The sequence below is a fragment of the Mycteria americana genome, chromosome 5, assembly GCF_035582795.1.
Source record: "Mycteria americana isolate JAX WOST 10 ecotype Jacksonville Zoo and Gardens chromosome 5, USCA_MyAme_1.0, whole genome shotgun sequence".
Taxonomy (NCBI): Eukaryota; Metazoa; Chordata; class Aves; order Ciconiiformes; family Ciconiidae; genus Mycteria; species Mycteria americana.
The window spans coordinates 48,973,443-48,988,301 of NC_134369.1; the positions used below are offsets into that span (position 1 = coordinate 48,973,443).

A 14,859-nucleotide genomic window follows, 5' to 3' on the forward strand; every position below is an offset into this window, starting at 1 on the left:
TTGTCTGCAGTTCTTTTCACATCACCCCATCAGCAGAGGCATTCCCCTTCCCAGTCTGCATTACAGGTTTTAAGGCAGGGGCTGAAACAACAAAAGCTCAGTACACGTTTTTCAGACACTTTGAAAATAAACCCAGCAGTGCCTATTTCTATACAGGAGGGTATAACTATGCCCTCTGCGTCTTCCAGGGGATGGTTGTAAGGACAACTATGTAGGTACAGAGCTATGTTTTGGGTAGAAAATGCATGCTGTAATGGATTCTGATGGCTGAACGCCAAGGGGGAAGCTGTTCTGCTTCAAGAATAGCCTTACAAGAGTCAGCATTACAGTGACAGTTCAGTACTCTGCTGCAAATCTACAGGATGTGTCACTTTGGCAGAGAAAGAGGCTGCTAACGCACAACACAAACCATCCTACTATGAATGGAGAATGGCCGCATACCACAAAAAAAGAAAATGGCAAGACCCAGGGAAGAGGGAAGCTGCAAAGCGACTACTGCATAGTAAGCTGGGAACCTGAGAGCTCTGAGGAGACAAAGCCCTTTCCCTTGAGGGGAAGAAAAACTCAGCTCGCAAGAGACGTAAAGAAGCAGACAACCCTTTTTCCAGTGACTGCTGCAGCTCTGGAAAGCTATGCTGGCAGCCAGCCTATTTGAAGAGATTGCAGTTTCAAAACAATGTTAGTCCTGACTAGTTTGGAGCTCAAATGTTAAAGGGGGGGGGGGGGGGGGGAAGAGCATGCTCATATGCACAGCATTGCTAAACAAATAAAAAAGGTAACAGTTTGTACTAAATGACAGCAGTTAGCATGGTGAACTCCAGCTCCTGATGGAACTGTGTAGTATTTCCCCCAAAGGGACATAGCATCCCTTCACTGCACAAACACTTCCATCTCCAACTCACACAGAGCTGCCAATGCTTAAAAAACAAACATCCAGTGACACACATGTTCTAACCCATTTCTTAGAAAATAGGCTACAAGGCTATTAAAAGAAATGTCGAGAATAATCTAACTGGAAAAAAAAAAAAAACAACCCTCCTTGGGAAAATAAACCATTTAAATACTTCCTCATTACAAGAAGGAATGAGAGCACAACAAATGACCACCTGGACAAATAAATTCACTTACACGATTTATTCAAGCAAACATTGGGCTTTACCTTAAATAACTGGCAAATATGGGGGAGGGGAGCATTACTGTAAAATACAGAAATCAGCTGAATCTCTGTACATGAGACTCGCTCAGCAGCTCCCTTTTCCTCCTCCTCGAAAAAAGGTTACAGCTTGTTTGTCAGCTGTGGGCATCTTCAGAAAGAGAAAAACCTATGGAGTGCGTTCAAAGAAATGCTGGCTAATATGCCCAGACTGGCTGCTTAATGAGCCGAAGTAAAAGAAAAGGTCACATGGTTACAAAAAACCTCCATACAACAAATGCCCCGTAGCTACAGTTAACTTTAATTAACTGCAGTATTACACTTCACTTCAAGCTTATTTTCCACCTATGTCTACTGCCCCTCACCTTTCCTTTGCCTGCTAAAAATCAAATTGATGAGGCTCATAAGTGGGCTTATGTTTCCAAAATTCTGACTGATAAGAGCTTTTCAAGAATGCTCTGCAATTAAAGAAATCCACCAAACGGGGCTCTTTCTAACTCCAACTACTGATGACTGATTTCAAGATTACAGGAGTGGTTCTGTTTATATAAATCAGGGTATTCACGCTTCTGTGATATAATTAGACATTGAATAGCGAGTAGTTTTTCTCTTTTAATGGCAGTTGCAATTCACATATGTCTCTCCTCCTTGGGTTTAAGCTCGAATTTCATCCATGTGTACGATTTTTTTCTCTGCCAGTCATGAGCTCACAATGTTAGTCCCCCTATCTCGTGATTGAGAAATAAACTGCTGTGTGGGAACTGCATGCTTAGAAATAATTGAAAATAGGATCAGTACAAATCTATACGCTAAAAACCATATAGGTTGTATCCAATAATTAACTCAAAACTTTTAACTAAAAAACTCAAAACTCAATTTTCTGCATTATTCCCTCCAATTCATTACATAAGAACAGTGTGTTCCGAAATTTTTAAGAACCAACATATCACTTGGCAGAAAAAAATAATATATATACACGAAGTCATTGTCTGAAATCACAGATATAGCGATGCCAAAGACTGAATCTCAAAACATAACCCACCCCCACACACATGCAATATAGCTGGAGTATGTACCTATACAAGAGAGCAAAGATCCGTAGGCACACTAAGCACATAGTCTCAAGGCTTCTACCATCCTTTCCACCAGGAATACAAATGAAAAATGTCTTATTAAGAGCAAGAAAACACCAAATGCCATCCAGACTTTTAAAAAGTACCGCTTTATACAACCATGGGGTTTTGGGGGGTGGGGATCCTTAATATTCAATAAAACTCAGAGCTCATAACCAGTGATACTGTTGCATTTGGAACAGCTCTGTGTTCTGCTGGTCAAACTGCAAAGTATTTCTGCAGTGCTGCTGTTTTTGTTTCGGGTTTTCTATCTTTCCTCCATTTGCCTCACTGGAAAGGACAAAGTTCACATTAGGTTTGTTTGCATTTTCTAGCTAGTGTGAGGCCTGTGTATTTACTTTGCCTGTTGATCACTTAGCAGGTATTGCACTACTCCCCAATCTCCAGAAAATGCCAACGTCACATAAAATAGTTTATTATACAAATAATCACATATGATTGTTGCCAAAAGGAAAGCATTTCACTTCAGTGCTTTAAGGAAGCTTCCTCACCTGAAAACACGACACAGCCTCTGAACTGTTCACCAGCTCAGTTATGAAAAGGCATTGCCTAAATGGGGTAGCTACCCACCAGCTGCAACACCAACTGTAGAACCTGTTATTTCCCAGTACCCTTTTTTGTGCTGTGCTCAAGTACAGTCCTGCCTTACCAAGAGTCTACGGCTAATGTTGAGCTTCGACGACTGCTCTTAAAAATCAACTAAAATTATTAACCACGTGATGCTGGTTTTTTTGTGAAAGAGGGCTTCGTTTCAAATCTCAAGCCTTATTAAATTGCGCAGGCAATGGAAGCATCCTGTATTGCAAACACTGTTTGCAGCTGGAGAGCTGAGGGGGGGGAGAAGGGAGGAGGAAATGAGATGCAGAAACAGTAAATAGAAAATGCTTAGTCAGCAACTGTTACTGCAACATTAAAGGTGAAACGTAAATAGGCACAGTGCCAAGATTTAGATAAGTTTGATAACACCATCCACATCATCATCTTACCACATATATGTGAAAATGTGCATACAAGTGCCACAATTATCACATCGAACCGCAGGCTCTTGGTATAATGGAGACTTTTAAAAAGGCAACATGGCTTGTGCATGCTGCCTAAGCTCTGAGAAAAATAAAACTTGCTACTCAAGAAGTATTAATATCAATCGAATTTATTACAATTTACTAAGCTCCAAGGCACATTACAGTGTTCTGTTAACTACAGAAATGTATAAAGGACAAACAGAGCATGTTTTTCATGTACAGCATTTTGCTCTACTGTTCAAAAGCATCCGTGCATCAATAAAAGCAAAAACAAAAAACACATGAAGATTAAAAACGTTCAGATCAATAGAAACAAACTGAAACATTTTCCTTACAAACTTGCAACAAAAAACACCCTCCCCCCAGAGCCACCCCACCGTTTTGCAAACAAAAAACGAAAACGAAAAAAATAAAGTGAAAGACTAACACTCAGGGCTTGTAAAACATAAGCTGTCACCATTTTTGTAGCAATTTTTTAGGCATCAACACTGGCCTTGGCAAAAAAAATTTTTTTTTGTCTTTTGTGTTTTTCTTCTTCTTTCAGAGAAGTGCATACATTTACAAAAATACACACCAGCAGCAGGTAATCGCTAAGGGCTATTACTTTGTACCTAGCCAACACACTGCCAAAGAAATGAGAACAGGTATTATGTAGTAACCAAACAATATTATATTCTGTTTAACAAAAACCAGCTCTATCCTTCAAATGAAGAAGAGTACATACCTTTGTTTCAAAATATAGAAACATACGACGAAAATAATGTCTATACATAAGACTAACTTTTGCAGTTTGTTATATTCACAATTCTACATCTTCAGGAGTCTGAAGGGATTGGATTTCCTACTCAAGGGTCTCTCTCCTTTTTCACTTTAACGTCCCCAGCTAAAATGGTCGCGATCTCGCCCTGCATAAATGCCCAAGGCACATTGGAACCGACTAGGGGGCATTTCTCTCCGCTGGGGCAGTAGACTTCGCCAGTCGCCCCTTGGGCCTTGATGCTCTCTCTGGAACAAGGGAAGCAGAACTTGTGGCTGGGCACAGAGGGGCACTGAACAAAGTGGGTGTCCTCCAAGCGTTCGTGGCAAATGGTGCAGCACAGGGGCCCGCTGTTGGCCATGGGGGAGTCCGGAATGTTTTGGGGGTGCACTTGGTCCATGGCGGGGTGGGCGCTGGGGGGAGGAGGGGCCACTTGCAGGTTCATGTCCCCGTTGCGGGAGGCCAGGCGGCGCTGGCCCGGCACCGACGCGGGCGACACGGGGCTGCTGCTGTTCCTGCGGGTGGACGTGGTGGAGTGCACCGAGCTGCCGTCCTTGGGCGAGTGGGCATTGCCCAGCGTGTCGGCCACCGACATGAGCGCGGCCATGGGGGACTGTCCGTTCTGGGGGGCGGACTCGGGCGGCGTGGTCCGGTTGGAGTGAGGCCCGAGGGGCGGCGGCGGCGGCGGCGGGGGGCCCCCGCCGTGTACCGCCCCGAAGCCCCCGGCCGACATGGTGAGCTTGAGCGCTTCGCTCTGGCTGGCCATCCACTGCTGCCGCTGCTGCTCGTCGCTGAGCTTCAGAGCCCCCTCGGCCGAGTCCGAGGGCTCGGGAGAGGCTTTCCTCTTGCGCATGGCCCCGCCGCCGCCGCCGCCGCCGCCGCCGGGTCCCCTAGAGGCGGCGGCCGTGCCCTGCGCCCCGCCGGCCCCGGCCCCCGGCCGCGGGAGACTCACCAGTGCCGTGGGCAGCATGGGGCAGCTGGCGTCCAGGTAGGGCTGCGGCAGCATGTCGGCGCCCACCAGCTCCTTGAAGAACCGCACGGACTCGGGCAGCAGGTCCCCCAGGAGCCGCCAGTCGCCGGAGCCGTGCTTCTTCTCGTACTCCAGGTACTTGAAGCCCGAGGAGAGGCCGCGGCCGAAGTCCTTCATGCAGTCCTGGTACATCTGCTTGGCCACGCCGGAGGCGCTGGAGAAGACGGTGCCGGAGCCGCTGGGGTACTCGATGAAGAGCTTCAGCTCATAGTCCATTCCCGGCTTGGAGACGGCGTCGAAGGCAAAGACGCGGCCCAGCAGGGCGTGATCCTTCTTGAAGCGCACCTCGTAGGGGGTGCAGCCGGCCAGAGTGAGCAGCGTGTCCCGCACGATCTTGGGCTTGCTGGCCCACTCCTCGGCCCGGTTCCGCAAGCTCTCGCTGAGCTCGGCCAGCGCCTCCGCGTTGCGCTGCTTCTCCTTCAGCTCCCGCTCTTGGTCGCTGCTGGACACCGAGCCCGGCCGCTTGCCGCAGGCCTCGGAGGACGAGCCGCCGCCTCCCCCGGCGCCGCCGCCGCCGCCGCAGGTGCCCCCTTGGGAGGAGGCGGAGGGAGCCGGGGGACCCCCGCCGCCGCGGCCGCTCAGGCCCCCGTGCGGCGGGGGCAGCGCCACGCCGGAGGCGGCGGGCCCGTTGAGCAAGGTCTGCGGCAGCAGGTTGGGGGGCACGTTCATCTGGGCGCCGGCGGCCCCCGGGGGCAGACCGGACACCAGCCCCCCGTGCGCCCCGCGGCGGGAGGAGGACGACGAGGAGGAGGAGTTGGGGCTCTGCCGGTTCAGCTCCGGCGGCCCGTCCTCAGGCGGCTTGGGGAAGCCGTTGGGCCCCCCCAGCCCGTTGGGCAGGCGGGCGCCGTGGCTGCTGCCCAGGCTGCCCGGCGGCGGCGGGTACTCGAAGCGGCTGCGCTGCTCCGCCGCGGCGGCGCTGAGGCCGTAGCGGTCCAGGCTGGACTGGGTCAGCCCCGCCGAGGCTGCCTTGGAGGAGGCGTCCACATGGTTCAGCTGCTGCTGGGCCGCCGCCGCCGCCGCCGCCGCTTCTTTGGCGGAGAGCGGCACTGCCTTGACGCCGACCGGCGGCGGGGGGCCCGGGGAGCGGCCGTCCTGGAAGCAGCCGTGCGCCCGCTTCAGCTGCCGGGCCGTCTCGATCACGAACTCGATGCGGTCGGCGCCCTCGTAGTTGACGCAGCCCCGGCAGACGGGCTCCGTGAAGTCCCAGATCATGGCCCAGGGCATGCGGGGCAGGTCGCACAGGTAGCATGACTGTCTCCGGGACGACGACACCTGCGCGGCGGACATGGTGCTGCTGGCCGGGGAGCTGCTGCCGCTGCCGCCGGGGTAGGGGCTGGCTCAGTCTTCCCCCCCGGGCTGCAGGGGGGGGAGGCTCTCCGTACCTGATCCTGTTGCCCCTTTCAGCAGGGGGATCGTCTGCTTTTAGCTCGCTCCTGCTGCCGGAGAGGGCTGCTTCTACCTGGTCCTGCCGCTGCTGCCCCGGTGGGCTGGGATCCGCTTCTACCGCTCCTCCGGGGGGCTGGGTGGGGGTCGCCTTCTAGCCGCTTCTGTTTCCCTGCGCTCTCTAGCTCTCGGCTGCTGCTGCTCCTCCTCCGGGAGGAGGCGGAGGTGCACGGAGGAAGATGGGGGGGTCACCTTCCACCCGCCGCGGCTGCCTCGCGAGCTCGCACGTCGGTACGTGCTGATCCAGCGCCGGGAGCGAAAGAAGGGCACCCGCACGGAGCTGTCCGGTCCCGGCTGCGGCGGCGGCTTCCCCGAGCGCCGGCGGAGCGAGAGCGGCCCGGGGGCAGCGGCGGCAGCAGCGTGGCGAGCGGCGCCGCCTGCTCTTCACTCACATCCTCGCCGCCGCTCGCAGTCCGGGCGCGGGGTGCTGCGCGCCGCCGCGTGTGCCTGCGCGCCCCCTCCGCCGCGCCGCGCCGCGCTCCCCCCGCGCCGCCCCTCCCCTCCTCCGCGCCGCGCTCCCGGCTCGGCTCGGCTCGGCTCGGCTCGGCTGCACCCGGGCGGGGCCCCGCGTCACCGCCGAGCGCCCGCCCCTCGCTCCCCTCCCCCCGGCCGGCGGCGCGGAGCCCACTTGTTGCGCGGGGCGCGCATGCCCGGCGCCCTGCCCGCGCCCTCCCCTGCGCGGCCGGCAGCTGGAGCGCGGCGGGGCACGGCGGGGCGCGGGCGGCCCGCGCTGCCGGCTGTGTTTGGACGCTCGAACGCCAGATCGCGCCCTCGCCCTCCGCCCCGGCCCGCGCCGCGGCTCCGCCGCCGCGGAAGCGCGGCCAGGAAGCGCATGCACAGGGGTGGGGGTGGGGGTGGTCTTTTCCTGGCCGGGCTGTCTGAGTTCACGTCTCGTTGCCAGGATGCCGTGAACCCGCGGATCGCCCCGCGCTGCCGCCGTGACGACTGCACGGCGTCCTGCCACCGCGGCTGGCGGTGGGATTCCCGCGCGCTCCGGCTGCTGAGGCAAATGGGGGGGATCCCGCCTTAATATCCGATTTCGTGTTTCTCTTTCAGTGATCCCGGTGACAGAATGACACAGTTTCTGTAAGCCCGTGACTACATCAGCAGCTCTTCCACTTTTGATTTGTTTAAATCAGCCATGTTTGCCGAGTGTTTGAGGTTGGGCTGGGAAGGATAGTGCTGTGCGTTGCTCAAGGGTGTAGGAGAGGCCAGGCAGGTGAGTAATCGCTGTGATCTCATCTCCCTAATGCAAAGGGACATAGGATTTCCCCGGCGCTGTGAGAACACCCGGCTTTTTTTTTTTTTCCTATTTCCCCCTTTAAATAGCTGGCGAACATTTGCATAACACTGCTAACAGGCAAATTACTCAAAACAACTTCGGCTCATGCAAACAAGCCGAGAATTCATTTCACTGGGAGGAAAACAAAACAAAAAAACCCGAAGCCTGCCTTCTCCCGACCGCCATCCCCAAAGCTGCCCGCTCCCCGCGGCCACGCCGGTGCCCGCGCTCGCCGGGAGGGGCTCTGCACAGCCCGCTTTGACTCTCGCCGCAGCCGGTGGCTGTTCTGCGAACACCGACATCGCCGTCCGCGTCCAGAGAATAAACAACTCTCGCTGCGGGACGCGGGTCGGCAGGGACCCGGCGGGCTGCGCGGCGGGCGGCCACCGGCGTGGCCTCCCTGGCGCAGGGCCGGGCTCGGGTGCCCGCGCAGGCAGCGCAGCGGGGGGAAGGCTCGCACGCTGGGTGAATGCGGCGCCTCTGCCAGCTGGGCTGTGGTGGATGCATTTCTTCCTTTCAGCGCCTCTTCCTGATGCCTTTGTGGCTAGAAACGCCGAAAAACCCGTCCAGTACAGGTTTCCCTCTGTGCTTTAAAGGCATTTGGGGTTTCTGTGGCGTGGTGCCACGGCTCCCTTGCACACACACGCACGCCCAGCAGCAACGCAGCACCGAGCAGCGAAGATACCTTGTATTCAGTTAATACCGTTTCAAAACTCACACGACAAAAAGTTGCTGCATTAAATAATTCGTTTCATATCACCAATGCGTCTCATTTCCATTTTTAGTTGTCTAAAACGTTTTATATGTGTCTGGCTATAATCTATAAAGCTGGCAAATGAATTTGATATGTATGTGAGCGGAATTATTTTACAGGGAAGGCTTAATGAAATGCATACGCTGAAGTTACAGAAATGGTAGGAGCAGATAAAATACAGTAAGAAAATAAATTCTGACAAAGTCAGTCTTTTTCAGGGGAAGCGAGCAGAAGCAGCGAGTAGAGATAGAAGAGTCTTTGAATTATGTGAGTCTCCTATATGCAAATTGGCTGAAGAAGATGCGCTAAAGGAGAGTGGATTTCACACTTAGAAATTTCACACCTAAACTGTGGACATTATAGAGGCTTCACAGAAGCAAGCTTCCAGTAAGGCAGATGAAAGCTGGTCAAAGTAAAAGTCTTTGCTTCCAGCCACAGTGATTTAGTGATGGCTGCAGGTTTTCTCCATTAATATGACTTTACTTGACTAAACAAGCATGTGTTTGCTCTGATTCATACTGGAAGGTCACCTCGTTTCCTATCCTTTTACTGCCCCATGTTGGTCTTCATATGAGAAGCAGAACTGGGCTGTGGGAAAAGGTCAGCCCCTGCTTAAAAAACTCAGGTTGAGAGAGCTGAGGCTTTCCCCATCATCCCGACTGTCTGGGGATGCAGAACTGCAGCATATCCCAACTGTGTTTCAGTCCCCGGGTTATACAAACCCAACACATGACAAGGCACTCTGTGTGCTTGAACCACCCCTCACCCTGGCTCCTCGCTCCACTGAATCCTCCTGCAAGAAAGCCCTTTTTTGGTAACACTCACCTCACAGGAACAGACGTCTTGGCTCACAAGAGCAGTCTTTATAGTGGGTGTAAATAATAATCACCTTAGATATAATCTAGCCCCAGAAAACCATTTACAGGTGCTGTCAACTCCCTTTATAGTTTGTGAATAGAAAAAGAGCAGAGATTAGCATCTGTGACCCGACCAAACTGCCTTTACTTTTACTTGCAGGATACACAGTCGTGGAAATATGTTTGTTTTTCCATAATGATTAAACTTTGATTTAAACTTTGGTCATGGGCACGTACTGTACCATTACGCAAGCAGCACTTAAGGATGAAGTGTCAGCATAGCAACAATATGGCCAGCAGCAGCCGTGATCTCTGCAAAGCTGATTGATGAAGAGAACTGCAATGTAAATGCAAATAAATGCCACGCTGTGGCACCTTCACAGGGAACAAGTTGTCAGTATCAATCTAATCTGCTAGGGGAAAATAGATGGAATGGTGGCAATGTAACAAAGCTCCAATCTATGGCAGCGCTGTCCCTGCGAGGGTAGCAGTGTGCTTTCCTGCTCACCTTCCGCCTTTCCTCTCCTTTGCCATATGAATGGCGGGGCAGGAGTGATCCAGATTGGTCTTGCTGGATTTATACTAAACACGTCTGGTGTTTATTTAGCTCTGAAATAATCCAGGAATTAAAATTACGTTTGGAGGAGGAAAAGAGGAAGCCCAAACAATGAAGCCATTCAGGTGCCTGATCTGCCTAACTGAAAGAAAGAAGCAAGCAAACAAAAAATAGCGTAACAACCCCCCCAGACAGTAGCTTGTTTAACAAGAGGGAGGGGAGCGCAAGGAGGGACAGAGCCGCGGCTGCGAACAATTGCTACCCAGCTCCTGCTTTTTGTGTAGGAGCGCGAGTCAGCACTTTGGATACAGCATTAGGGATTCTGCGGAGATTTCCCAAAGTTTATGACCTGCCAGTCATCCCAAGGGACAAGGAACATAATTTTCACTATCAGTGGTGAAATCTACTAACTCCTTCCTTTCTTGCGAGTATAAATACTGCCATCCGATAATCCCTTTCCCTTTATTCCTATTACCCTCTTTATTTGGAAGTACACACGCACACACACGCACATACACATCTGTGTAACATTAAAACAGCAGGTGAAGCTTTGATTTAAACGAAGGAATCAAAACGATCAAACAAAACATGGCGTGCACGAGCTGGCCAGCACCTTTCTAAGTGCCACCAGCAGGTATGGGAAGCAGAGGGTGCAACGCACCATAAAGGAAGAAGCGACAAAACCCAGGTGCCTGGCTACGCCCCAGGTCTGCCAGGCTCTGCTCCGTGCCATTCCCGTGCAGGAGCTCCCAAAATACTGGGATTAGTGTTGATCTGCATGTGAGAGGAGTACTGTTGATTATCGATCAGCAGCTCAGTGTTAATTATACGGAATATAGGACAGCCCCAAAGTTTGCAAGCAGTAATAATTAGGAGCCCATGATCTCGCAGCTTGGGAGTGAACAGTCTGGGCTGGCTGTAAATGCTCACAGCCTGGGAGTACGTTTAACTCTTTCCTGCTTGCTTTATTAAGTTTTGGCACTGATCAGTGCAGCAGTCACAGCAGCTGGTTCTTCTGCAGGCGCTCACCTACAGAAATGCCTCTTTCCTCAGTGGTCAAAACAGCAGCTACAGCTGGAAAAAAATACAAGAACCAGAAGGGAAGTGCGCTCCCAAGAGTGTGATTCACATGGATTTACCTCAGTATAGCAAATAAAATCCGTCACAATCAAATTACTGGCTTCAAAACAATGCAGAGATTAGCAGTGAACAGAGCACTCGATGGTAAAGGGAGTGTGTTCAGCAAATCAAAACACAAACACTTCAGGAAGGAGTTGCAGAATTTTGTCAAATTAAAAGTTAAACAACATTGTCTTCTACTAGGAGCTGCCAGGAAGTGTCAAAACACCTAGTTACAAAGAATAGGAGTGTAATTATGTGTTTCTGTTTATCGTTTCAGTTCTCATCTCATTATAATTCTCTTTTTCCCTACCATTCTTCAGGTAGTGAGCCTTGCTGACATACAGAGCCTATCGTTTTCCCACCTACGAACTCTTCCTTCCCTCCTTCCTTCCTTCCTTCCTTCCTTCCTTCCTTCCTTCCTTCCTTCCTTCCTTCCTTCCTTTTTTTCTTTCTCTCCTTGGTCTGCAGTGCAGACAGATTTCTTAACGGACATTGCCTGTCATCTCCTCCGGTTTTACTGGTCCTGTTTCCACACTGCTGCTGAAGCGCGGAGCCCAGGGCACGGCCGGGTAGGAGGCTGCCCTGCCCACAGCCCGGCCACCGCCGCCCCATGTGTCCAGCCAAGCCAGCTCTGACCCCCGACCCCACCAACCTCTCGCTTCTGCCCCGGAAAGCAGTTAGGGCTCCTCTTTGAGACCCGCCCCAAATCGATTTTCCTACAGCTGTCTTTATGGTTTTAAAACCCGCCTGCAAGCCCAGATTTCTGAACATTAACTGTTGCCAAATCTTACAGTGCAAAATAAGACACCTATAATTAATTCTGCTCGCTCTGCAAGGGACTAGCGTGTTTTAGTCTGGGACATGCAGAGGCTGGGTCCTCTGCTGTTGTTATTTTTACTTTATCCCTGGACTGTTTTCATCTTACATCCTGTGGACGTAGTAAACAATCAACAACAATGAATCAACTGAATCGGTATATTTTTTAAGGCTATTCCCACTGAGAGCCACTTGCACTTTCGTGACAGTTAAGAATCTGCCAAACGTTAGCTTAGTTACCAGCAAGACAGGCTCCCCCCTCCCTTCACCCCATACACAGATTGTTTATCAAAACGTGCTGCCAAGAAAAATATCCCTGCTTTTGGCCTCCACCAGTGATTAATAACACTTGAGAACTGAACAAAACTTTACTGTGTTTTCCAAAAAATGGGGGAGGTAGGAAAGGGGGGGGGGGGTGTTAAGAAAGAAAGAAAGAGAAGGAAAAGAAGGGAAAGGAAAAGAAACTGCACTATCTTAAGTTATTTCACATGGCATCACCTCCTTTTCCTCTGTAACTAGGCCATCTGAAAAGACCTAAACCACTTTTTCTCCAAGACCATGTTATAAATGCTGATTAACATTGTTATTGAAAGAAGGATGATATGGACACAGGATAAGGGTGAAAATAGAAGAGGGGGGCAGTTTCTTTTATTAGCACATATCAAGATGAGCTATGGGAGGAAACCAAGAGGAAAAAAAAGATCATTTACTTTCTTTTCAAAGACTGTTGGTAAAATTCCTAAGGGAGACTAAGTGCCAAAATTAACTGTCTTGGTGTATTACTTTTAGACACTACTGCCTGGGTGAATTAAGTCAAGTCTTCAAGCAGCAGCCAAAGATAGCTGCAAGCTGAAAAAGAGGCACTACATTTCCTTGTTTTGTGGTGAAACTCACAAATTTGTGGAGATTGTCTTTGCTCCAGGGTTTTTTTCATCTCTCTCTCTTTCGCCTTCTGGGCTATCGTTACTCTTTTATATTTGGCATTATAAATGTGTTTTGTAATGGGAAGGCAAGGTAAGAAACAAGCAATTGTTAAGAAAAACCAGAAAAGCAAAAAAATGTGAGTACATCCATGTATACTGTATCTATTTATATGCCTACATACATGTGAGAGTATATCTACGTATGTAAGTCACATAAGGTATTTTTCATTACTCTGTACTCCAAAAGACATTATTTAGTAAAGGATAATAAACAGCTCTTGAACAGTGGGATATAGACTAGTGAAAACAGTTTACTGAAATTAATGATGCTGGATTGAACCAAACCTTCCCTTTGGAATTAGTGCCAGACATAGTTTTCCTGAACCCTGTCCAACTGCCTGAGCGACAGACAATTTTCATTCTATTTGTGCTAAAGGCTTATGACTAGTGCTGGAAAATGAAGCCCTTGCCCTTGATCTCAGTGCAGATTAAAAAAAAAAAAAATCAGAACTGTGCCAATTTGTTTCCTCTGCCAATAGAAGCCCTTGTGCTTTGGGTAATGCAAAACAATAAAAAGTTCACATGAAAACTCTCCATTGAAAGGAAACCCACCAAGAGCCATGTATCTCTGCAGCATTCATCAGCCAGTTTCCGAGATTCTCACAATGTCAGCAAAATGTGGAGGGTAAGGGCAGAAAATATTTACCAGCCAGAACGACTGTATTCTTTTTCTATTCCATGTCTCACTGCTATGCATTTGATGATGATTGCTAAAAAATACTCCACTGTAAATAACCACACTCTCCCTTCTGCTAACACCGATCTTCCCACGCTCAGGTACTGCATGCAGATTTGGGGCTGTGCAGCTCCTGTTGTCGGAGCTGATCCTATTTCCGAAGGATGAAATACGCATTTGACATACACACCCCGAGTTATAAACAGTGGCTATACTGTACTGCTGTCAGCCAGCTAATCTCCGATTGCTTTTTCCTAGTTTATTAATAAAATTAGAATCCCAAGCAGAAAGCGTTTGCTTTCATTGTACAGTCTGCACTTGTGACATGGTACATGTGGAAAATTTTGAGTGCACTGCAGTGAATGGTCTGGGGGTTAGTTTTTAGCTTCCGCTAAGTACCTGGCAAGCTGCCACGGCTGAAGGATTCTGGGAACTGAAAGGCTCCCAAGTACAAACTGCCAGCATTAAGCAGTCCTGACAGCTCTGCTCCTTCCACACTTGGCAGCAGTTCAAAGTGCTCTTTCATTTGAAAGGCTGGAAGGCTGCCATGTGCAATGCAGATTTGCTGTGCCTGCTCTCATAAGGAACTGATAAATGCCGTTGCAGTTGCCATGGGGACAGGAGGCTATCAGAATGGCCTTGTGATCTGCAGCCTCTCAGCTCTGCAGGTTTGTTTTTTTTTTTCCCTGAGATGGTGAAATAAATGTTCTAGAAAAGGTTAACTCTTGAAGGACAGGAAGCGCTGCTTTGAAAGGACAGAGTGAGCCTCTGTGCGTGGCTCCTCCGAAGTGCTGGGAACAAGATTAACACATACCTGCCAACTGTCCCTATTTGGGAAGGACTGGCCCCAGGGATTTTTTTAAGGCTGGGAGGGAGGAGGGGGAGGAAAGACCTCCTTCTCCCCGCTCAGTCCCTTCAGATTTCTCTTCCCGTTCAGGATCTCCCAGCATAATTAAAAGGCCATCCCCTTTCTTCTCCTCACTATGCCCACATACAGTTTTCAGATGCTGGTGGAAATGAATTAATTTACCACTGGATCTTGTAACATGCCCGATGCCTTTAGCTCTCATTAACATCACTGGACAGCTAGCAGGATTAGACCCATTATGTGAACTCCGTGTGTGGTTAATGTGAGTAAAAAGAATGAACAGTGTGATATAAAACCGCATGTTTAAGAGAGATCTTAGTGACGATGCAAGTCCTGAGAGTGAATCTTGGCTCGTTTAGCTCCCAAGATTAAAATAAACACACCCTTGAGCTATGCACAGTTTGAGT

The 14,859-nt window shown here is 50.2% G+C and overlaps 2 protein-coding genes across 3 annotated transcripts; one reads left to right on the plus strand and one right to left on the minus strand.

The window, feature by feature from the left end:
- Positions 1–3,418: 3,418 nt before the first annotated feature.
- IRF2BPL (interferon regulatory factor 2 binding protein like) lies at positions 3,419–6,994 on the minus strand. 2 transcript variants are annotated; one of them, XM_075503305.1, is made up of 2 exons: positions 6,478–6,994; positions 3,419–6,367 (listed from the first exon to the last, which is right to left on the minus strand). In XM_075503305.1, the coding sequence occupies exon 2, from the start codon at positions 6,317–6,319 to the stop codon at positions 4,154–4,156; it is 2,166 nt and encodes a 721-aa protein (XP_075359420.1). In that variant the 5' UTR covers positions 6,320–6,367; positions 6,478–6,994; the 3' UTR covers positions 3,419–4,153. The 2 variants fall into 2 exon arrangements, with proteins under 2 accessions (XP_075359420.1, XP_075359419.1); XM_075503304.1 differs by having other exon boundaries at positions 3,419–6,994.
- LOC142409876 (uncharacterized) lies at positions 6,381–11,535 on the plus strand. Its single transcript, XM_075501632.1, has 3 exons — positions 6,381–6,392; positions 6,522–7,757; positions 9,592–11,535. The coding sequence occupies exons 1-2, from the start codon at positions 6,381–6,383 to the stop codon at positions 7,566–7,568; spliced, it is 1,059 nt and encodes a 352-aa protein (XP_075357747.1). The 3' UTR covers positions 7,569–7,757; positions 9,592–11,535.
- Positions 11,536–14,859: the final 3,324 nt, after the last annotated feature.

Excerpts from the sequence above, each read along its gene's own strand:
- IRF2BPL (XM_075503304.1), bottom strand. The coding sequence starts at position 6,382 with ATGTCCGCCGCGCAGGTGTCGTCGTCCCGGAGACAGTCATGCTACCTG.